The following is a 23402-nucleotide window of genomic DNA, read 5'->3' as shown; positions in this document are numbered from 1 at the left end:
CTGAACACTCAGAAAAGCTGAGAATATCAGAGCTCAGTGTTTCCCAGCACCTTTGTGATCCCCCTGTTCATGGAGCATCCTGTTAGGTGTGCTTAAATGTAACTCAACTGAACCTGCTTTCTGTGCTGCCATGCAATCATGTGTGTTTTGTCCTGGGCATACCACAGGCCTATAGGCACACACAAAAAGAACCCCACCCCAAAACAACAAAAAGATGTTTCTATTTATGGCCTTCCTAAACTCTACTGTTAAACTGGCTCCAGGTATCTCCTTGTGTTAGCAGCACTTTCTCAGAAGGAGACCTGTTGCTGTGGGTGATGGCAAGGAAAGATTGTAAGTGGCATAGTGGAGCAGTAGCAAAATCATAACAAGTTGTGGCAAGGCCTGGTCTGCGGGTAGTGCTAGCCCAAGGATCGCATGGTAGTGACCCAGGGAAGACACTGATGAGCTGGGTGCTGTGTGGCACAGCAATGCAGCCCCAACAGTGTCCCATATCCAGCTCCTTGCTTTGTTCATTTTGCACTTGTCTGCACATTGACTGCCTCTCTGAGTCAATGGTGACTGAAGTATTTGTGCACCCCACAGCTTTGTGCCAGGCATGGACAATCCTCAGTGTCCCTCAAATGGAGTCACCAGAGAGACCACTGAGATTCATACTTCCTCAGCTGGTGCTGCAGCCCTTCTGCATCACTGTCTAAACATAGGATAAGATGTTCTATTCAAAACATTGATTTGGCAGATGCAAGGTATCCAGGAGAAAAGGAACAGTTATAAGTCAAATATCATAAGAGTATTTTCATAGAGACCAGTTAATGTGTATTATAAGCTATTAAGAAGCTTATGAATGACAATAAAAGTATTTATGGCTGTGTTGCAGCCTTTCACTTCAAAATAACAATAAATGAAAGCAACTATTGTTTAAAGAAAAATTATGAAGCTAGTAAGATGTAGGTAGTAAGTAAAGAGCTAAATAAATAGAAGATTTAAGTGCCTATCATTTGTTTTTGTTGAAAGAGGGGGATCTATAAATTTTATCTTTTGTCAGAAAATACAGGTGATTAGGCTGTGAGTTGTGCAGCTCTGTGGGTTGGGAGCTCAGGCTTCGTCTGTGTGCTCTGTGGGATGAAAGGTGCTGTGGAGGATGTATGCTCTGCCTTGCACAGGATAACTCTTTTGGCTTCTTAAACTGCAGCAAGGTGAAGCTCTGGTTTTTTGGAGAACGCACTTTTGGGCAGTCTGATTGTTCCTAGGGAGTGATTTATGAATTCAGAATAGGATAAGTGGATTTATTTTAAACCTCCAATCAGAACTTAATGAAAACGAAGGAGAAAAAGACAAAGATAAAATATGTTTTAAGGATAATCACTGCAATGTTCTCTAGCTTTTCTGTAAATGTATGTTGTAAGTTTGAAGGTGTTTTTAATGTTATATATTGTCTCCCTGACAGTGCTGTGCTATAGTTGTCACTCTCGCAGATCTGAAATAGGTCTTTCCCCCCAGTGGAGCAGTAGCCCACTCATGTATTTGCATAACTTTCACCACCAGTCACTGTATTGCCAGCCTGATTTGTTGCAGGTGCTCAGAAAGAAAGTTTTGGTGGCCAGCAGGATCATCACTGCTGTTTGTGCACTCCTGCAGCACCGCCATGGTGCCCCATGGCTGCACATGCTCTATGGTCCTGCAGAGCTTGGATGCAGTGAGTGCTGCTGGCATACACTGGGATAGGAATAAGTAATGTAATAGCACTGTACGTGCCACTGTGGCACTGGTGGGGCTTTGAGGGCTTACTGGTTCTTTTTCACTTTTTTTGTAGTGTCTGTTCTTGGCAGCACCTTCACTTTTTGCTCTTTCATGCTCTTTCACACCATGTGTCCAACTGGGCATAACTTAGGCTGTTTAACACCAAAAAAGCCAGTTTCATCCTGTGCCTTCATGTCCTCTGCGAGAACCCTGACCCTGTTCTTTCCACCCTTAACCAGGTTATTACTCTTCTGAGTCTTCAGGGAATCTGTCTTCCCTCCCCTTCCTAGACAGTCTTCTTGAGGAAAAAGCTCCCTTGTATGCCTCTTCCCTCATCCTCCCAAATTTATAGGTATGATGGGGTCAGTCTGCATTACCCATTCTGCTCTTCATGGGAGCAACAAATCTGACTTTCTGCCTATCAAAACTAAGTAAGGCTGTTGTGGGAAATGGCAGCCTGCATGCCTGACACTTTTGTATCGTGGAAAAATGCTTGCCCTAGGTTTGCTGCTTGTGTTTATTTAAAATTCTGGGACAGAGACTGAATAGACCCTTTTGTATGAGCTTCTCATCTGTACCAATGGTCATAAAAAGTCGACAGTTGCTAGCCTGTAGTATGTGACACACTGGTTATTTCCTAATCACCATAAGCCAAGAGGACGTGAACGCTCCCCTGCGCGCCTCGGGAGATCATTGTGTCAAATGTGCATGCCCTGTAAAACTCCAGTCCTAGGCTTCTGTGGTTATGGACTTTGGCCTTAAGAATAATAGATTCTCAGACCATTAATTGCTTTTATTTTATGTCTCTGTTCTTTCAAAATCAAAATTTCTTGTTCCTTTTATAGGCTGCCATATATTTTGTTTCTGTGTACTAGGGAACAACTCTAACAACAAGGATTGGTTTTTAGCAACATAATTCATGTATTTTGTGTCCTTCCGACTATAGTTTGCAACAAAATTTTAAATGCAATAATTTTATTTCTGAAATGTATTATTCCTTTTGATGGGTCCCAATTTCAGGAAGCGGCATGTCCACACAGGACTGATTGACTGACCAGAATCATTCAAAATACTTCCAGCTTTTTAGCTATAATTCTGGCCTTATCTTTAGAAATAGCATGCATAATACTGTAATGGCATGTCTTCCCTAACCCTTTTAAAAATTATCAGAAATGTTCTTTACTCAGGCATGTATAGCTTCGTCCCAAAAGCAGAAAGTAAATACCATATTTTTGTCCTAAGCATGGTTAGAAAAATTTTCTAAATGCTGTATTTGATAATGATATATAGCTTAATGGCTACTTTTCTTGTTCTAATAGAAGAAGCAGACTAAATAGCTTTTTTAATGCCATGAAGCTTCTCCTTTAATTAAAGCAAATACCAGTATTCATACTAAGCAGTAGCTATGTTTGGTAAATGTTCAAACCAAATATAACATTTTGAAACAAGACTAAATGCAGATTTCTTTGTTCCACATTTCATGTCTAAATCACACATTACGCTGTTAATTTGCTGGTTGCAGATGAAGCAGTGTGCACCACATGTACGTGCTTCAGCTGCAGATTTTGAAGCTGAATGTAAACCAGCAATATTCTCATTTTAGAGATGTAAAGCTTTAACTAGAGAAATTGATGACCTTTTCAGCAAAGTAGGCTCAGACACTTACTGTGGGACTTTGGGCAGAGTTTAGGCATTGGGTTTTACAATTGCAACTCTCTGCCTACCTGCTGGGTTACTCAGAAGACTTTTAAAATACATAAATCCTGTTCAAGGGATTATTGATGGTTTTTGCATCTGAACAGTTGGTGGATAAAACATTCACAGACCCTGGCACAGAGAAACAGGGAATCTGGTAGATCTGACAGTGGCAAAGTGTGTTTACATAGGGCAGTGTGAGGTCTCCTTAAGTCATGTTTTTGTCCAGCTGCTTTCAGACAAGTCCACAGCCCCACTCTTTTCTCATTGCAGTCTCCAGCTGTAGTTATTAGAGTATCCCTTCATACAGTGACCTCATTCAGAGAACTGGAATCGGTGAAAGTTGTTGAGGGTAAAGTTTTGGCCCTGCTTGAGTGAGGGCATTGGACTGGCTGGTCTCAAGAGCTCTATTCCAACCTAAATGATTCCCTGATTTGTGCCCTAATTTCTGAAGGCAGCAGCAATGCTACTGTGATAGTCACATTAAAAAGTCATTAGAATCAAAATCCAGATAGGAATATGTGTGCACATGATAAGTCTTCACCACACCCACTCCCCTTTACTGTAAATATTATAAAATTCCCTTTAAATGACATGATCCTGCAGTTCATCATTGCAAAAGAGGCACTAACTCAGCATTGTGAAGTGCAGAGAGACGCCATCCACAGTCTGCAGTGACAGTGGGAGGCCTTTAAGAGCAGGGCTACTCTGAGCATTAAAACATCCCTGTGCTGAAACTTTTGATTCTTTCCACTTTAGAGAAAGAAATGTGTCAAACTGGAACATAACGGGCTTTGGTTTTCCATGGCTATGAAGTGCAAAATTTGTCTACTACTGGTAATAACTGACTATAAAGATATGTTTTGAAAGATGCCTGTGTTACTGTAAAAGTCAGCTGGAGAAACCCTCTAAGACTCAATTTGGAGTTTTAGAAAGCAGCATTCTTTATTGCAGTGCTGAGCACACACAGAATCATTTCACAAAGGTGAGCATACCTGATACTTGCTGACAGCAGCTATGTATTTAGCCTGCTCATGCATATTCATAGCTTTTTTCAGGAACTAATTATAATACTTGCATCCTAATTATGCATGTGCTTTCTTGCTGAGTGGGGGTCTTCTTTGGTGACCATCAATAGTCTTCCTCACTGTGTTTACTGAATTACCTCAGTGCTTGCACACGCTTGCAGTTAGCAGTTGCTATATCCTTGCTTCTGTTCTGTTCCAGTTTCACTCCATGCTGGGCGCCGCTTTGCTATCTTGAAGGCTGGCAACCTTGGTTTAATTTACTCTCTCTTTAGTTATCAGTCCCATGATATTCCTTCCCCCATCAGCCGAATATTCCTTTCTCTCTATGTGTTAGTAAGTTAGAACAGTTTGTTTTATTCTACTATGTTAAAGGCACACACGCTATTGTTAGTTTAAGATTTAAGGTTACACCTGCGGCTACAAGTATAATCAAATATTTTAGGGGCCTTTATTCAGGAAAAGAACCCTTTAAAAGTAAAAATGTTTGCCATCAGAAAATACTGTCTCCAAAGTGGTTTCATAGAAGATTAAGTGAGAGATAAAGTCATCACATATAAATATTCTCCATTTTGATGCTTTCCATGCAGTTTTAGATGATCAACCTTGAAGGTTTTTCAGTTCCTAATCTTCTGAGAGAGACTGTGAGTGAAGAGATACTTGAAAGGGTGGTCTTATTTTTTTTGTGTATGTCATGTTGTCTGAAACTTGTTTCACTATAGAGTACAAATGAGGTCAGATCCTGACCTGCTATTGAAATAGTACGTGTACTCCTGACTTAGACAGTGCCCCTGGGAGTTAAGAGGCATACCATACTGTTTTGCCAGTCTTCTGCTGCATCGAAACATACATTTCATGGGATATCTTTGTATGTGTTATATATTTGAGTTTCCTGTTACTTTTTTTTTCCATCAGTCTGGCAGTATTTTCTGATTAGGAAACCTTGCTAACCATCCATGTGTCATTGTCCGTAGGGCTATATAAATGTGGTCTATGTTCAGCAGTGGAAGTTATTGTTACAGAATAGTCCTGATAGTGCATGGAGAAGAAGCTGTGCATAGCAAATAGCAAAATGTGCTAATAAGCTTTTTTTTAACAAAGCCATACTGATATACTTATCAGTAGGTTTCAAAATGCTTTCCTCACATAATAAGCACTAATGTCTTATCCTCGCAGGTCTTAAAACTGAAGTACAGCTAGCTTAAGCTGACACAGCAAAGTAGGAGTTCAGTTTTTTGTGTTAAGCTGGACTGCTTCCACTGTAGTCAATGTTTTACCAGGAACACTTTTTGAAGAGCTCACCAGTTTCCTTACATCTGGTTTTATCACATTATCAAATACGGATATAGAAAATTGTGAAAAATATGCTATTAGAAGAATTAGTGCAAAATTATTTAGTAAGCTTTCCCTTAAGCTTATTTAATCTGTGGAATATTTTTGTCCTGTGTTCTTAGCATCAAATGGGATCAAAAAATATTTTCATATATCATGTAATGCTGAATTAAGTTATTACAATCAGACCCTTGAGCTATGGGTATCTTTTGTTTAAGAAACTCCTTGAGCTGCCTTTCAGTGTGTGCCAAGTTGTAGGAAATAAGGATGAAATAAGATTATGGCAAGATGAGACAAAACGTAATCACCACCTTGAAATTTCCCTCTCTGCACCACTGACCCAGACTGTCTCATAACTAAACTCTGCTATAGCAGATTATTAAATATCCAAATTGCTATTTCATATTTGATGACACGATACAGTTTTTCCCTACATAAGGAGTTATTTCTCTCTGACATTTTTTATGCTGGCAGCATAAGCTGCACAAGAGCAGAAGTCTCCCCTTTTCAATGTGTTGATTGCAATTGCTTCTTGATTGCTCTGTATATATGTGTGTGCATATTATACTGCATTTTTCTGGCATACATTTACCCCTTAACATATACTCCCTAGAAGAAAAGATGAGAATGAATGGCTATCCTTTTTGTTATCTAGTTGCATGCTAACAATATAAAGAAACCATTTTATACAAGATATTTATTATACATATTTCTAAAAGCGTGAAATAGTTGTGTTCGGCAGCACTAAGATCTAAGCATCAAATAGTAGCTTTTACTTCAAGTATTTAGCCTTGCAAAGTTTCCATAAAACCTTGAATCTCTAGTTTCCTAAAGTTTTCTCTAAGCTTTGCTCATCCACAGCAGCCCAAATGGTCATTAATGACATATGGCCCTTTCACAGTGGCAGATGTAAAGTAAGGCTCAACCAGTCACTCATCTCCTAGCTGTTCACATATACCAAGCAGGCTGTGAAGCAATTTACATGATAGCAAAGGGCAGTGAGGAAAGGGGAATCTGTCTCCAATCCTGAACTGAGTATGTAAGTGCTTTCCCTCCATCCTGTATCCATCACACCCCATGCACATCTGAATATAGGATAGCAACAGACCTTGTTCTTATGCTCTCATTCAGGGCATGACATCCTTTTTTTCAAGCTGCCTACAAGTGGTGATAGTTTCCCAGTCTGGTAACTGCTGAGTTTGTACTTCATTAGGCAAGACCAGTTCTCTCCCATGCATTAAGCCCAACTGGTGTTTGCGGTTCCTTTCAAGACAAATTTTAGTACCAGGGGGTATGGAGACATGAAACGAGGAGGCATGTCCGGCTTTAATTTACCATAAAAGCACAGAACAGTCATGTGAAGTTTTTTTAAGGGTGAAGAGTGTTGAAATTGCTTGGTCCACAGGGAGAAAAGACTTCAGAGTATAATGTTCTTAATTGTTTCTAGAAAGGGGAAATTGAACTTTAAAATGTTCAAAAGGAAGCAAATCTTTTAAGTGATTTCAAATCACTGGGGGGCTTTAAAAAGTAATTTCACTGTAACTTGAATTTTAATTGTCTGCTCCTTTCTCTTACTGTCATGGTGTTTTCATCCCGCCTGTTTTCCTGGAAGAGAATGTTGTTATTACTGTTTATTTTAAGAAATCCCTGGAATTTGTCCTGCAGTGCAACAAAATTTCAGGGATGGATATGTTTTAATATTCTGTACTATGAATATTTTTTATATCTTTGCAATTAAAAAAATGAAGTTTTAATGACTCTTCTCCTATAAACCCTGGGCTGCTGCATTTCTAGCATAAGAAGCTGAGGACAGATAATGCCAGGTGCAGCCAGAATATTGCTGCAGCCCCACATCGTATAATTTTTTTAACATTATTCAAATTAGACTCAACACTCATAATTCTGTTGTTTCTTTATTGCTGTTGTAAAGCAAATGGTTCTTTTATACAAATGTTATCTTCTGGCTATTAATTCAGCAGTTATTTTGGATGATGGCACTCCTGTTAACTTTAAGAATGTAAGACCTCATAAATATTTAAAAGTTTCAAACTGACATGGGAAGAAATTGTTTTTGACTTGCTTTGTTAATATCCTGTTGCTCAGTTCGTAATAGATTTGGGATATATTGTTATTTCTCCACTGTTTGACAAAGGGAAAAACAATTGTAGTTGAGGAACAGCTTCAAGTGTTCTCCCTGAATTGTAACAGACTGGTAAAAGTGTTTGCTTCCAGTAAAAAGCCAGGAAAATATCTGTTTTCTTTTAAGAGGGCAAAAAATGTGCCAAATTTAATTAGAGCCCACTTCAAAGTTAATGAAAATGCAGCAGTAAGTTTGTAAAGCTACTTTCGATAAAACAAGTTCTAGTAGGTCTGCCTACAATCAGGTCCTTCTCTTTCAGCATCTTTGTTATTAAAACTTCTTTCTAAGGACCAAACAAGATTGACAAACGTGTTTCTTCCCTCAGAGACACTCTGTGAAGAGCACATGTACTGTGCAAAGAGTGTATTCATAGACTAAATATTAGCATGTATCTTGAGTACCCCCAAAGCTCTGAAGAATAACTGAATGATAAAAAAGTCAAGAGTTTTTGTAAGACCACTGAAGGTCTGGACAACACAATCCCTGGGCCACGGTTCCTGTTTCACACCTAACCATGTTTTCTTTCTTTTTTTACCTCAAAAGGAAACACATAGCTTCTCAGTCAGATCTGAAAGGGTGTTAAGGTGTAATCTCTGTTGGGATCCTCTAGAATTTCAAATGTTTCAATGTATATTAGAAAAAAAAAAAAAAAAAGATGCTGAATTGATTCAACCTGGATAAGTACGCTTGCAGACAAAGCAAGTATGCAGTTAACAGAGCTTACACCTCTGCCTGCATGCTCCAGAGGTGGTTCAGCTGTGTCCAGAGATGACACTTGACTTAATGATTTGATGTATTTCCTATGTCCATTAGCCTCACCGGTGTAATACCACGTCTTTTTGTGGTATTGGAGTGCTCTTAAGGGGTGCTGACTGGCAAAGGTTTTTATTCTAGCTAGCAAATACTTTAACACTTCCATGTTAATACTGGTTTATGCCAGGTTTACACCAGTATAGTTAAACCAGCTTAATCTCTGCATGAAGTAATTATTGAGATGGCATTTTCCCTTTGGCCAGAAAAAGCATTTTACACCTCAGTAACTTGGAGTTAGGAAGCAATATTTCAAAACACAGGTTTTCAAAAAGGAAAAAACACATAAGGTGGTCACATAGAAGCTGTAACTGTGAAGGTGAACTTACAGTTGCATGAACAAATTGGTATTTTATGCAAGTGAGTAGCTGCATGTGCCACACCAGCTGAGTCCACGCGATTTTAACTAGTTCAGCATGGTCCAGCTCATGGCCTGTGGGCTGGATCCAGCCTCTTTGTGATGTTTCTACCTGACCCATCACCTTCTCACTGCGAGAGACAAGGAACAGATGCTCCTTCAACAAATGCAGCCTCCTCCACCTGCCCTCTCTAGGGAGACAAGTGGCAACTCTGAAGGGGCACAAGGAAGGGCAAACAAGCCTATGAGGGTTGTCAGCACCTCCACCTGGCTCCTTCAGGTGCTGCCACTGGGCCAGCCACAACACATCTGTGTGCACAACTGCATGCATTAGCCAGTCCTGCACATTCAACTGAGGTTTTGTGTACATGAAAAGCTCTTACAAACACAACAAACCTGCTGTTACATGGAAAAAGCAAAATGTGAGGCTTTTGCTGTTGTTTGTTGGCTTACTACATAATCAGCATATTGAAAATAAGTTTTGTTTTACTTTGAAAAGTATTTCTGCTAGATTTCTTGTATTACTCTGGTTTTTTGGTTCTACAAATGTGTAGTAAGCAGTATAAAGTGAAGGGCACTTTATGCTTATGAATGTAAAGACATTTGGATGAAGAAATTCTGCAGAGCAGTATATTTACTTTGCATTTCTGAATGGTAGCAATTAAAATTCCCAGCTGCTGGCTGTCCAGATGTTTCTTGCATTACAGCATTGTAATTTGCATTGGAATACATTGCATTACTGCAGTAGCTGTAAAGTGGTCACCTCTCACAGTCCAAACGCTATATATGGGCTCAAGTTGGGATGGTGAGCATATTTCCTGCTCACACCAGGTTCTTCTCCTTCCCACCGTTTCCCTACACGTTAGCTTGACATGTTCGTATTTTTTTGATGAAGACTTTTTTTACTCCGCATTCAAATCAAGCAGGGGATGTACTGGCAGGTCAGAACTGATATACGGATGGTTGCAAGACTGACACAAAAAACAACCCCAAGTTTTGAATCAGAAGTTTCCCTTTCCCTTTGGCTTTTCCAGGCAGCAAACATCCCTCTGGTGTCAGAGCTTGGCATTGATGATATTCATTTTGATGACTTCTCGCTGGATGTGGATGCCATGATTACTGCAGCCCTGCGGATGTTCATGGAACTTGGAATAGTTCAGAAATTTAAAATTGACTATGAGGTAACCATCTGCGTTGCAGAGAGATCTGCTGCTTTTGTCTTGGCACTGCTCTGTCCATTTGTACACGTTTAGTAACCCTGATACAATTTGTACTTTTCATTTCAGACGCTGTGTAGGTGGCTTTTGACGGTTAGGAAGAATTATCGAATGGTTTTGTATCACAACTGGAGGCATGCCTTCAATGTCTGCCAGCTAATGTTTGCCATGTTAACTGTGAGTATCCAGCTACAGACGCAATCCCACAGGAGCTTTTACTGCCACATTGCTTTACCTGTCTACACATTTTCCAGCATTTGATTTCTTTTCTAGTTATTATAATATTCATTTCCAACAGAAGTGCACACGGAAGCTATTCAACTTAAGGCAGCACATACTTGGCAAAACCTCACAGTGTTTTAGTGACAGTGATATCACAAGCACATTAAAGTGACTGAAAACAGATGGCAGTCTTGGAGTGAGCTTGTTGTTACAGATCTTGATCTTACAAAAATGTTTTACTTTTGGAAGTCTTTGATTTGACATTTATCTCAGACTTTTAAATTGAGAAGCACAAAACCAAGGAAGATTAGAATCTCAGAAGTATTTACTATGTTTATATTTATTACTTTTCTATCCAGCTTCATCTAAATAATTGTAGAACATATTACTTTAAAACATTTTAAGATTATCTTCCAACAGAGTGATCTAAGTGAATCTTGTATCTCTGTCGGACGCTGTAACATTTCTGGGTTCGACTAACATGTATCTCCATCAGTATCTGTAACTCCTTTCAACATACAAGTAAATTCTGGTGCAAGTACCACCACTCTTACTTGTTCTTTCTCTCCTACCCCACAGCAACCTTGCTGCAATAAATAACCCATGTTTGGCTAATTAATTTTTGTAAATGTGTTGATATAAACATCAGTGGTCCTGGATGTTTAATATTCTGGTTAATATGGCAAAAGAGAAGCAACATGTCTATATGCACACAACACTTACTGCTGTACTTTACCTTTTGGATTTGCTTTATTTCCAGTTAAAAATAAGAATTCAAGTTTTCCCATTTTTTCTTCATGTTCAGTCTTAATGGCCAGTCATCTATTGTGAACCTTAGAGTGATTACGTTAATAGCATTTGTGCAAGTATTTATTTATCTGGAGTATCACGCGCTTCTTCCCTAATTTTTATGTTCTTGTTGCTGGCTGGTCTCCGTGGCACAGCTAGCATATGGACCCTGTCTGCAGCAGTGGAAACCCCACAGCCTGTGCCATTCACAGCATGCATCAGCGCCGGTGTTACATGAACTTGAGACAGTTTGTGACTTGTTTCCTGCTCACAGAGCACGGGTTCCCAGCTGTCCTCCTCCATTTGGCATATCTCTGTGGCAGAACTTTTTGTTTCAGGCAAGTTAAAAAAAAAGAGTATGATGCAAGTATATGTGGTCTAGTGCTAAGTCCATCCCAGCTATATGGGTTTGTTTCTGTGAGCATTTATGGACGCGTAACAAAGTTTTACCATACAGCATGAGCCAAAGGAAATTGAGGTGTTCAACAAGAGAGAAAGGTTAAACTTCTGGGTGTGAGGCTGCTCAGCTGACCAGAATTGATGATATTTCAGCAGACAGTTTCTGATGGTCTCTAATGAAATCTCATGCTAATGCGTGGGCATCAGCCGTTTTTAACATTTTATAAACTTGACATGCTTTTTTTCTTTTCAGTTATAGAAAAATGAAAAGCTTTTGACTCAGACAAGTAAGGGTAAAATCAGGCAGCACCATTCACCTGGGAATTACATTAGTTTCTGCCAAATGCTGCCAGGGCGTGAGGAACCCTCAAGCCTCACTCGTGAGGACCTCTAGGTGGAGCTCCGGGGCCACGTTTTGGGCAGGCTGTTCTTCGATGGGAAACGCGCTCTCCCACTAGGCATCTCCATCTCAGATAGCTGTGACTACACTGGCAGCAAGAAAGCACATCCCTGCTGCTCCAGCAGCCACCAGTAAAAGCCTGCGAGGTCTCAGCCATAAACTGCTTTGACTGTGGTTCTCAAAGCATAATTTCGGGATTCTTTTAGCAGTTGGCACAGGGATGCAACTGTCTGTGCGAGCATTTTTAAGCCAAGCTCATTTTATTTCACACGCTTCTGGTAATAAACTGAATGAGCAATTCCATGTGCAGGGCTTGGCTGCATGTGCCAATGGCATTGGAATCACCATGTATCCCACCCCCACTCTGCTGTGGCTCTGGCTGAGAACAGAATAAGTTCAGTATATGGCCTGCTTGTGCCTTTCTCCCTTCCAGAGGTAGGAAGACTCATCTTGCCAAAAAAAAAGACACAAAAGAGAGTCAAGAGCTTAGTAATAGCACAAGGCTTGCTCTTACTGCAGTTGTCTTGGGGAAACCATCCGAGTTAGTATGCACCTTGTTTTTCCACTCGCAAAAAGGGGAAAATTCCTTGACTGTCAGAGAGGGGCTCTGATGGTCAAGAAGGCAGTGTTCTGTGCAGTTATTGCACCCTACTCCTGATTTCTCTACAACAGTTCAGCATACTGCTTGCACCACAAATAGAAGCCAATAGGTCTATTTTAGGGTATTTCCAGGTAGCTTTACCATAGCACAGTATGTCTAGTCTGTAATGCAGTAGCCTCTAATGGCCCCACCTGCAGCCACTGAATGCAGAAGGAAAATTCAGCTGGGTTGAAAAGCCAAACAACAGAAACCAAACAAAGCTTAAACCAGTTGTTTCACCCCTGGATCAGCCTTCTGCATATCTAAAGTATGTTCTTGTTTATCAAAGTATGTATTTTCTCTCTCCGGTTAGACACCGAGCAGTTATAAGCCCAGTCCTGTAAGCCGCATTTCTGTATTTCAGACTTGCCCAAATATTCTGAAGACAAGGACTGAAGCAAGACTGCTTCTGAGAGTTAAGGATGTCATGTGAGATTAAAGCGCAGGATCAATCCCAGGCTTCATTATGAATGCCTTTGCCTAACGCAGTTCACATTGACACTTGTTTCAAAAAGTAAAAACGAACAAGTAAGCAATACAAAATTAAAATCCCATCTGCTGTGCTAATAACAAAACATATAAATGTGGGGCAAGGTATAATGAATGCAATTCTTTTCCTCACATAAAAGAATGACCTCTATAACTCACTGGAGACTCTGCCACTCATGAGTTATGGGTCATTCCTTTTCTGGTGAAAATGAATTTTACTGCACGATCATCTATAGCCATGTATTTTTTCTCCCTGTGTAAATTCAAAACATGAGGAAACGTAATCCTCTATTTTCTTACTTTATGTTCAAAGCAGACATCCCCTTGCCGTAACATTGTTTTAAATTAAATGGTTTTTATTAAGTGAAATACGCATATTTCTCTCATAGAGTCAATGACAAGACTTTTGCTTAAATAAAATGTTGCATTTATTTTTGAGATATTGCTAATCTTAATAAATTTCTTAATCAGCTTTCCTGTATTTGCAATACAGGTCGAATGCTTAAGCTTAATCAAAGCTTGCGTTATGCTGAAGAATATTTGTTGCACCATCAATTTTATGTTATAGAATTTCTATTTTCAGTTGTTTTAACTTAGCTGTGAACATTTTCTTTAGATTGAAACTTGACACATGGCATGATGTCGGTTTCTGATATGTAAACTTTCGGCACAACTGAAGCTTTTGTAGTAAGTCCTGCACTTCCTCAATTCCCACTGAAATGCATTCCTGAGCACCTGGAGGAGCTTGGCTCCCTGTACTGCCTAAATATTAACTATGGCCACATTTCAGACTATGAAAACAGAGGCTATTTGGATTTGAATGTGCATTTATTTAAGTAGAATTTGCGGTCTTCAGGGTGAACAGACGAGTTTTCACATAGTATTGCAGCAACTGACTGGCATTTCTGAGCTGGCTGTAAGTTCTACCAGGTATGGGCATCAAGTCCCACTGATCTTCACCATCTTTGTATCACCCTTTTCTTGCCAGTGAGTGAAATTATATGCTATTAAAAATCAAGGGAATTCAAGATTTCTTAAGTACTATTAGTGTTCAGCCTTGGTTTGGTCCAATAAAAATCTATTTTATATTTCTTTGATGCAATTTCCTTTCATACTAACTAGATTGCGTGGCTAGTTGAGGAGTGCCATTGGAGAATGGCACTGTGAAAAGACAAGTGTTATGATTTTCCAACTCAGCCAGTTATTTTTGCAGGCAATATGTCCTTATGCTTCAGAAGAGTTGAAGAACCAGGTGGTTTGATTGGTGCAGCACCAATGAGGTGGTGTCCCACTCAGGCTCCAGCACCTCCTCCAGGCAAGATCTGTTCAGGACACTTGAGGTTAGCAGTAACAGGAGTGTTTCTTTTCTGACATGGGGCAGTTCAGGCAGGAAAACTGTTGTGGCAAGTATCCACATGGAGAAGTATAGTGGCAAAAAATGTTTGTAGGATGAGCCACCCCCTTCACATGGCCATATGTGGTCTGAGCTGCTCATGGGAAAATTCTGTACATCAGTTTTCAAAATTCTCTCCCAAATTCAAGTAGGTATCTGCAGCAGAAATACACCAGATTTCCTCTTTGAATCGTGTTGCTTCATTTCATATGTCCCAGATAAAATATCTCTTAATAGTCCATAACAGTTCCATAGAGCATATTTTAGCTGGCTTCATTTATAGGTCTTTTGATTTAACATCTTGGCTATCTGTGACACTAGGGATTGACCGAGATGGTCACCTCATGATTGAAGAAATCTGTCTAACTACTCCTCTGAAGAATAATTTCAAAATGAAATAAATTTTGGTTTTTATTTCTCTGATATGAAATTCCAGTTCCTGTCTTAGTGTGCAGTTATTGGTGTTTGTCTTCAGCTCTTTTTGCCTTTAGTGACTTCTGGGTAGTAGAGAAATGGCACACTGGAAATGCAACAGAGAGATAATAACAGATCACTCCAAGGACGTTATCTGTTCTGCTAACCGTCTAACATACAGCAGGGAATATAATATGACAATAAAGCATTTATCTTCTCCTTACTGAAACATTCATGGTATTAAAACAAAGTTGACTGTTGCTCGATGGCCTAACATTACTTATCGCTTTCGATACTGATAGGTACACCTGCTATTTTTTTTTCTGCCCTCAGACCGCAGGATTTCAGGAGATTCTAACTGAAATTGAAATTCTAGCTTTGATTGTGGGATGCTTATGTCATGACCTTGACCACAGGGGAACCAACAACGCCTTCCAAGCCAAGTAAGTTTTCTAATTCTTATTACTTTTATATGTTTTTCTTCCACAGAAGAGCAAAAAGTGACCAGGATAAAGAATGAGGGATTCATTTCAGGTTTCCTAGGCCAAGGCCAGCTATTCTTACTCTTGTATGTAGTGAGGGACTATCCATCTTTATCATTCTCTGTTCTTTTGGATAATTGCTGGCTTGTCCTTTGTATTAGGCTGTTGAACTGACACTGTGTGTTGAAATGTGGTGCCAAAACTTGATGTTCTCTTCAGGCTTAGGTATTATTGATTCTGGTATTCAATCCAGGAAAAAATGAAAGTGTCTGTCTGGGTTGCTCCTGCTGGTTGGAAAGCTTGATTTTAAGCAAAAGCTGTTCAACTATTAAGACGAAAATATGTAAAACTGAAATAATGCTTTCACAAAAAAACTCTTTCACATCAGTGTAGGCAAGCTGACATAAATTCCTGGCTCTGATACATACCATCCACAGCAGGTGCCTGGAGCAGTTGTCTCACCACATACCCATGGGTTGTGCAGCACGCAGTGTCCCCGGCCAGTACATATGCCTCCTCCCTGGCTTGTCCCACACGCCAGAGCACACAGAGCCTGTTCAGAGACATGCTGCAATGGACAGGGGAGGGAGGTGGGGGGTGGGTGGCTACGCACCAGAACGTGAAGCTGGATCTCGAAGGCAGATTCTTACCTATGTGAAATCTTACTCTCCAGGCTGTTTTCAATGCTAAAAATGAATTTTATTCTATTCAAAGTGCTTATGACCTGATTCACCTGCCATGACATGAACATGTTTTTACTGTCCAGTCTGCTGCCCTCAGATACAGTGAGGTTGAAGCAGGCTGTGGAAGTTTTGAGGGTACTTCTTACTGTGGTGGTAAGGGAACTCTGTTAACTGAGGTCAACTTCTTTCCAAAATCCATGTTCCCTGAGAACTGGGAGGGACAAGAAAAAATATTCCCTGACAACATCCTGGCCGAGCTGTGAAACAAATCTGTCAGACACAGTGACTCCTCCAAATCCCGTGTTGTTTTCTTGGTTTCCCAGGTCCTCTACAGCCAGAATAGAAGAAGACTTTCAGGCTCTCTTGTCCTGCAGATCCCATCATGTATTTTCAGCTTTGTGTGTTCTGCATTACTGCTAACCCTCAGTGTGACAGAAGAAGCGGTCAAATGGTTGTCTAAAGATACTTGAAAGGCAGGGTGATATTGCATTAGCCTGTTTTGTCCTACCTTTTGCAGAAGTACTCTGCTGCACTGTGTGTATGCATGGGCTGCTGCATTTCTGGGGGCAAGTTGCGTCAGTGAACATCACTCAAACTGATGTTTCTGATATTCACTAAGCTGCCATTTCCTGAGCTATTGGTGTTGCTGTACAGTCTCAATGAAACAATGACACTGTCTGGATCTTCAATCACCGTAGCAAGGAAAATCAATTGCAGTGCTCAAAAAACAGAGCTTGTGGTGCAAAGGTTATCAAGCACTGCTAGATGCCTTCTTTGCAGCTGAGTCTTGAAGAGACTCAAAAAAGACAAATAGGAAGGAAGCACAGCTGATTGATGTTTATGTTCCTAATTTAAAAAACCCAAGACTGAAGATTTACATCCTGACTGTTTTAGGCTCTGATTATGTTAACCACTTCTCCACTGTAACATTACTTTTGTGTAGGGGTGTGGCTGAGTTAAAGGTAGAGGTTTCGCACTAGACTGTTATCACTTAACACTTGTTTGACAGCAGAGTTCGAAGAGGAGGCTACCATTTTATGACTCCATAAAGAAATTGCCGAAGACATTTAACAAAAGACAAACATTACCACACATGCATAAAACATCCCTGAAAACAGAAGCTGTAGTTTTCATAACAGCAGCTACGATTTATTCCTCTAACCTGACATAAATTTAAGCATCACATTTTCTTATTTTATCTTCAGTGTTCAATACTGCTGTTCTGTGTGATGAAAGTTCAAGAGGTATATGATGGAGGCAGTATCGCAGTTGCCTGAAATGGCTCTGTTATATATCTCAACACCATATTCTCGAGGGATGATGTTTCCTGGACATCCTTCTTTCTAATATAGCTGCTTCTGATAATTAAATATCAATATGGCACAGTTTTATAGTATATGCTCCTAGGAGCCTCTTTTTGTTTGTCTCTAGTGTAATAATCTCTTATTCTCATTTCTTCGGAAAGAAAACCCATGTTGTTGCTTTAGTTCCCAGAAGTGAAGTCATGGTGAGCAGTAACTATTCTGACAATCCAATCCCATTCTCTGCACCTCCTAATGATTCACAATTTTATAATTGTATTCTATAGATTTTTTGTTCTTCAGACTCAGACAACCCACCTGCTCTGTGCATTCTAAAGCTAATTTCGGTTTAGCCAATAAACATGATGAGAAAATACATTCCAAAAGATGCTAAACTTTACTTTTACATTCACTGTTCTCACTTGTGGGTTTTTGTTTACCTTTGTTGGTTTTTTTTAAGTGCATGATTTTACATGTGGACAGAACCTCACTGCATTTGCAGGTGATTTTTTGTTGCTGTGTTTTGGATTTTCTTAAGAGTTCATAATCACCTATTGTAAGCCATTGTGTTTATATCTATTAAGAATTAAAAATAGTAGCAAAACAGCCACTCCTAGCTCAGGGATGTTACTGTTTGTCTTTAATGCGCAGTGGTGCACCTGTGCTGCTGCACTGATGAGGCACTTTGAAAGTTACATTACAAAATTTCATTCATTAGTTCCAGGAGAACCTTCGGTCAGCTGATAATATTGAGCAAAGTCTGTAACATAAATGCTTTGTCTTTAAATTAGTATTTTGATCTTGTCAACTCTCTTAAGTGTGGTTGTTGAAATGGAGAAGGAGCGTATACCTACATGCTTTTGTTACTAAACTGTCTCTGAAACCTGCTTTGTAAGCAGACACGTGCAGTATTTGTTGACTCCCCATGTTCCGTTTCAGGAGTGGATCAGCCTTAGCTCAGCTCTACGGCACCTCTGCTACCTTGGAACACCACCACTTCAATCATGCTGTCATGATTCTCCAAAGTGAGGTACAAAAGCATTACTATTAATTTCACTGTAAGCTGCTGGGCAGTTTCAGCTGGAGAAAGGAAATACCACACACAGTACCTTTTTAATGCCCTCTCCTTGAAGAATTATTTATTGGTTACCACAAAGGTCACAACTAGCACAAAATTAAACAAATACAAATGCTGATCATAGAGCCCAGAGATTATATTTGTCTCAATCAGCTAGGGGCAAGGCGAGCATATCCTAATCATATTGTCAGCTTTTCTCAGCCATTTTACATACATCCTGCTCAATGGTTTATAGGTAGGTGAAACAAGCTCTTATGTTTCCACACAGGTCTTGTAATCAGTGTATCAGTCATCCTTGACTGGACAAGTTTACTTTATTTGATAGTCTTTCTATAATCAGTATTTCATTATAGTTTTACATAATTTTACTTAATTATTTAGGAAAAAAATATCAGTAATATCAGGCCGTCTAAAGTAGAATAGTTGTTTTGCAGATAGATAGAAAGACATAGTTCTTGTCTAGAATATCTTACGTGTAACAGTATGCAGCATGCACTACCTCAGGGACATAGTGAGAAAAGAAGGATGTGTTTTCTGATTTTACGCAGATAGTTTGTTACAGAATGCATCCAGTATATATAAAAACAATAGTATTATGCATACAGCACACTTGGAGACCATATGCTGATCTGCAGTAACTTTTGAAGAGCATCTGGGAATGTCCCATGGTTACAAGTGGAGACAGGGTGATGGCCTTCCCTCTGTGTACAGTGACACAGAGATTAGTCATGGGACTGTGGCTTTTTCTAGACGTTATATTAAAAAAGTAGATGTAGGAAAGGGGAGAACCGGTATGAGATCTAAACAGCTCAGTCTGCTCAGCCTAGACTAGCTCGTCTAAAAGGTGATCCTAGGAATTAAATGGTTCCTTACACTACCAGGGAAAGGCATAAGAAAAAACAGCATTTGAAAGTTAAACAGACTGGTTTAGAACAGGAAAAAAAGAAGTTTTGTTTTGTTTTTCTAAACCAATGAGACTCTCCAGTCCCTGGAACAAGCCTTCCTGGGAAACAGTGATTCCTCTGGTTCCTGAAATCTTCATTGTAACTGAATATCTCTCAGAAGATAGGCTCAAGTCTGAAGACAAATGCAAGTCAAATACAGGTCCTCCCCTTTGACCATTCAGTCCTCACCAGATCCTCATTCCTAGACCAGAAAATTAAACCTACATGATTTTTAATTCAATAGATTGTATTTGCTAATGGAACACTGCACTTCTTACTTTGGATCCTACAATATACTTAAAGATACCCCAAGATTCACTTAAAAATTCACCAGCTGAGCAGTTGGTCTCCTCTCTTAAATAAACTGAAATTAATTTATATCCTATTCGCTAATAAATAAGCTTTAGATTCTGAAATCCTTCTCAATATTTAGGTGAAAATAAATATTCATTTCACTGTCACAGCAGAGACCATCTCTTATGAATGGCAAAGTATTTTTTTATTACAAAAACTACCTGATCTATTAAGAAATACCATCTCTACCTCCATACCTTATCTTGACTATGTCCTCAGACCACCAGAGTTATAGCAATCCTGCTGCTGGAAAAGTCTTGGTTTTAAGGGCATTTTAATCTTCCTAGGCAGTAGGTGGCAGCGCATACTGAATGTGTGCATTACAGTGCTAAATACCACCAAAATAAAACGCTCTTTAGCAAGAACCTCATTGTTTCTACAGGTGATTAGGAAAAAAAAAGAAAAGGGTAGTATGTCAATTTAGTTACCTGTGACTAATGTCACAAAGGTCACTTCTTCAGCTTACATTTAGAGTTTTCCATTAAATTTGTTTATTTAAGTTTATTTTCTCTAGGATTTCATAAATTATAGGATCTCTGTCTCTCTCAGTTTTCAGAAATTCAGTTACAAATGGACCTTCCTGCTCTCAAATACCAATATTAAATAATTTGTTTCATTCTGGCCTCAGAGCACCTTTCAAATTCTTAATCCATGATCCCTTTAAAAGTAGCCTATTTGGCCTACAAAGGGCATTTAAACTGCATAAAGTTGTGGGTTTTTAGCTTGCATAGGCAATGCTTGTATACACTGTAAGACAACGTAGTAATGGGCAGAGTGAGCAAATGGACTGTTTTGAATGAAAAACTGATTTAATGTCTTTGACTGCTCTAATAGCAGTTTGTGCCCCTGCAAGCAGCAGCACAGATAAATCTATTAGGAGCACAACTCAAAAGCTGCAAGGCATTGCTCCCCAAATAACAGAAAAGATTGAGATGTGTCCATAGTTTTTCCTCATAAACTGAATCTATGCAAGGTCAGAGCAAAGAGTAAATCTTTCCTCAAGAGGCTATAATTTCAGCAGAGTTTAGAAAAACAGTCCAGGCACTTGATTACAATTGTCAACTCTTCCACCCCAATATAATCACAGCAGTATTAACATTATTATTTTGTCATAGTTTTGCCATGAATCAGAAAAGGCCTCTGTTAGAGGGAAACAGTAGACTAAAGAGTTAGAAAACCTTTTAAAAACCTGTATTGATTGCTAGCACTTTACCTCTTTTATCTCTTTCATTATAGGGTCACAACATCTTTGCTAACTTGTCCTCTAAGGACTACAGTGACCTTATGCAGCTTCTAAAGCAATCGATATTGGCAACAGACCTCACTCTGTATTTTGAGTAAGTATTGGCATTTCTCGTATTTGACAAATGAAAATTCAAAGAACTTACTCTAATGACCTATTAAATACCAATAAGGGTATATAATATGAGAAATCAGTGTTTCAATCTGTGGTTGAATAGATTTAGTCTAATACTTAGTATATCTTGTGCACTTGAGATATTTGTACTAGCCTAAGTAAGTTTTGCTTTTATGTGTAACATGACTGTATCAACAAAAAAAGCAAGTGAAATTCTAGACTTATACTTTAAGCCACTTACAGCTCAGTCCTGTTAATTCTTCTATCCCTTCTATGATAATTTCTTAAGGAATGTATAAAAACAAGAACATATTTTAATTCTTTTCCACCATTTCTGTTTCTAAACTTGTGTGCTAAGAAATACTGTATTTAGTTGCAGACCCAGTTGCAGAGGTAATGAAAGCATACACATTGCTGCTTTGAAGACAAATTATGTCAATTTGCATTACATGAGAATAGGTCTTAAAAAGCTTAACTAAAGAGACTCTCTTTCATCCAGTTTTCTTCCTTTTCCTTGTTTACAAATCAAATCTGGAAGTAGACTTCAAATTGGGGTTATTTTATGCTTTTCAAATACTGCTAATTATTACCAAGTTCTCCCTAGTAAGTATGTGTGTGACTACATGTAATCAGAAGAATCATGGTATCACCGTTACACTGGACTTTTGACATCCCCCTCTGCCACAGCCAGGCTGACTTACAGGGAAAAGTGCTGCTGGATGCATAGTTTCTGCATACTACCTTCCTAGTCTTGACGATAATTCATCCTTAGGATTTTTTTGTTTGATGTCCATTAGTGTCCTCTCCTGTATAGTGCTGGTAGCATTTAGTAATGTTTTCCTTTGGGTGGTATACCTGGATTCTGTCTCTCCATTGTGCTCATGGTTGATACCAAACCAAGTTTCCAGAAAGCTTCAAGTGAAGTCTTTACCTTGAGATTGTTCAACTATCTATATCAACATTGTGTCTTTAACTGTTACTTGTAAAAATACTAAGTGAGATGCTGCAATGTTTGCTTTGTCTTTTTTTCCTCAGTATTTGGTTACTGTGCCAAGGGCTGTTTCTAAACAGTACTGGCAGTAGACATGCTGATATTTTTTGTTCCCTGCAACTGTTGTCAGTAAAGTTGTATTAAGAAAGGCTTTTAGTGAATAGTTTTATTATAAATAACTTCTAAACATTAGTCTATGAAGAAATTTCTGCTTGCTGACAGGAAAATCCTGAGTAAAACTAATAACCCCTTTTAACCATATTCTTTTTGAAGCTGTCTGTTAGGATTGCTTGTTAGCTGGGTGGCTGGTATGACAGGGGAATTTGCTGACAGCTTGAAGTGAGATACAAGGACCACAGCGATGTGTGAATACGGGTTTTCCTGTTTCACCACAAATAACAAGTGCTGCAGAAATGTTTTGTGCTGTCAAGGAAGAGATGAGTGGCAGTGGCTGAGAGGGTGACTGCCCTGGTATAGCCCCTTATGTTCCCCCTGCCCAAGATCCTGCATCCCCTGGAAGAGCCAGAGAAGTCCCATGGCAGCGTCCTGGGAGGGAACCCAGTCCAGACCCTGATGTGACGGAACTCTCTTCCCTGCCTGCCTTAGGTTGAAAAACTCCATGGCCAAGCTGTCTTTCTAGTTTTAAAACAGGGAAATAATGTTCAAAAAGGAACATCAGGTGAATTTCAAGGTTATTTTTCCTTGCTTGCGTAATTGATTTTTATGTGCTACATGGATCAGAAAACTTTTAGCAAATGAGGCCTCTTTACTCAGAAGTCTGCAATTGAGTTATCTTTTCCTCTAGTGTTATTATGATTCATTAATCTGGTAGTTGTTATGCTACTTTACTTCCAAAAGTGCCTGAAAATCACTCCCTGGAAACAATGATTTACAATCCTTAATGCCTCCCTATGTGAACAGATGTTTCCGCACAAGTACCTACCTTGTTTTTTCAGTTTTCTACATCTTCAATACTCTTGTAGAGGAGGAAATTCTCATATCAGTATTCTTAGAATGCCTAAACCTAATGATAGCAGACTACAGCTTGCTAGAAAGGAACAAAACTCCAGGCAGACCAAAGCTTTAGAACCTTCTCAAGACACTACTTTTCTACAAACAAACACAAAGATGATTTTCAGTGAAATACCA

At 39.3% G+C, this 23402-nt stretch overlaps 1 protein-coding gene across 1 annotated transcript in view; it reads left to right on the top strand.

The window, feature by feature from the left end:
• Window positions 1-23402, top strand: part of PDE11A (phosphodiesterase 11A) — a gene marked incomplete at both ends in the record, with an annotated part of 137656 nt that overhangs the window by 91174 nt on the left and 23080 nt on the right. The window contains 5 exons of the mRNA XM_080620917.1: window positions 10135-10281; window positions 10387-10494; window positions 15397-15506; window positions 18469-18559; window positions 21142-21242. Of these exons, the coding sequence (XP_080477043.1) occupies window positions 10135-10281; window positions 10387-10494; window positions 15397-15506; window positions 18469-18559; window positions 21142-21242 (557 nt within the window). The remainder of the gene's footprint in view (window positions 1-10134; window positions 10282-10386; window positions 10495-15396; window positions 15507-18468; window positions 18560-21141; window positions 21243-23402) is intronic.

The sequence above is a fragment of the Psittacula echo genome, assembly GCF_963264785.1.
Source record: "Psittacula echo genome assembly, chromosome: 6".
NCBI lineage: Eukaryota > Metazoa > Chordata > Aves > Psittaciformes > Psittacidae > Psittacula > Psittacula echo.
This window is presented reverse-complemented; position numbering and strand designations above follow the sequence as displayed.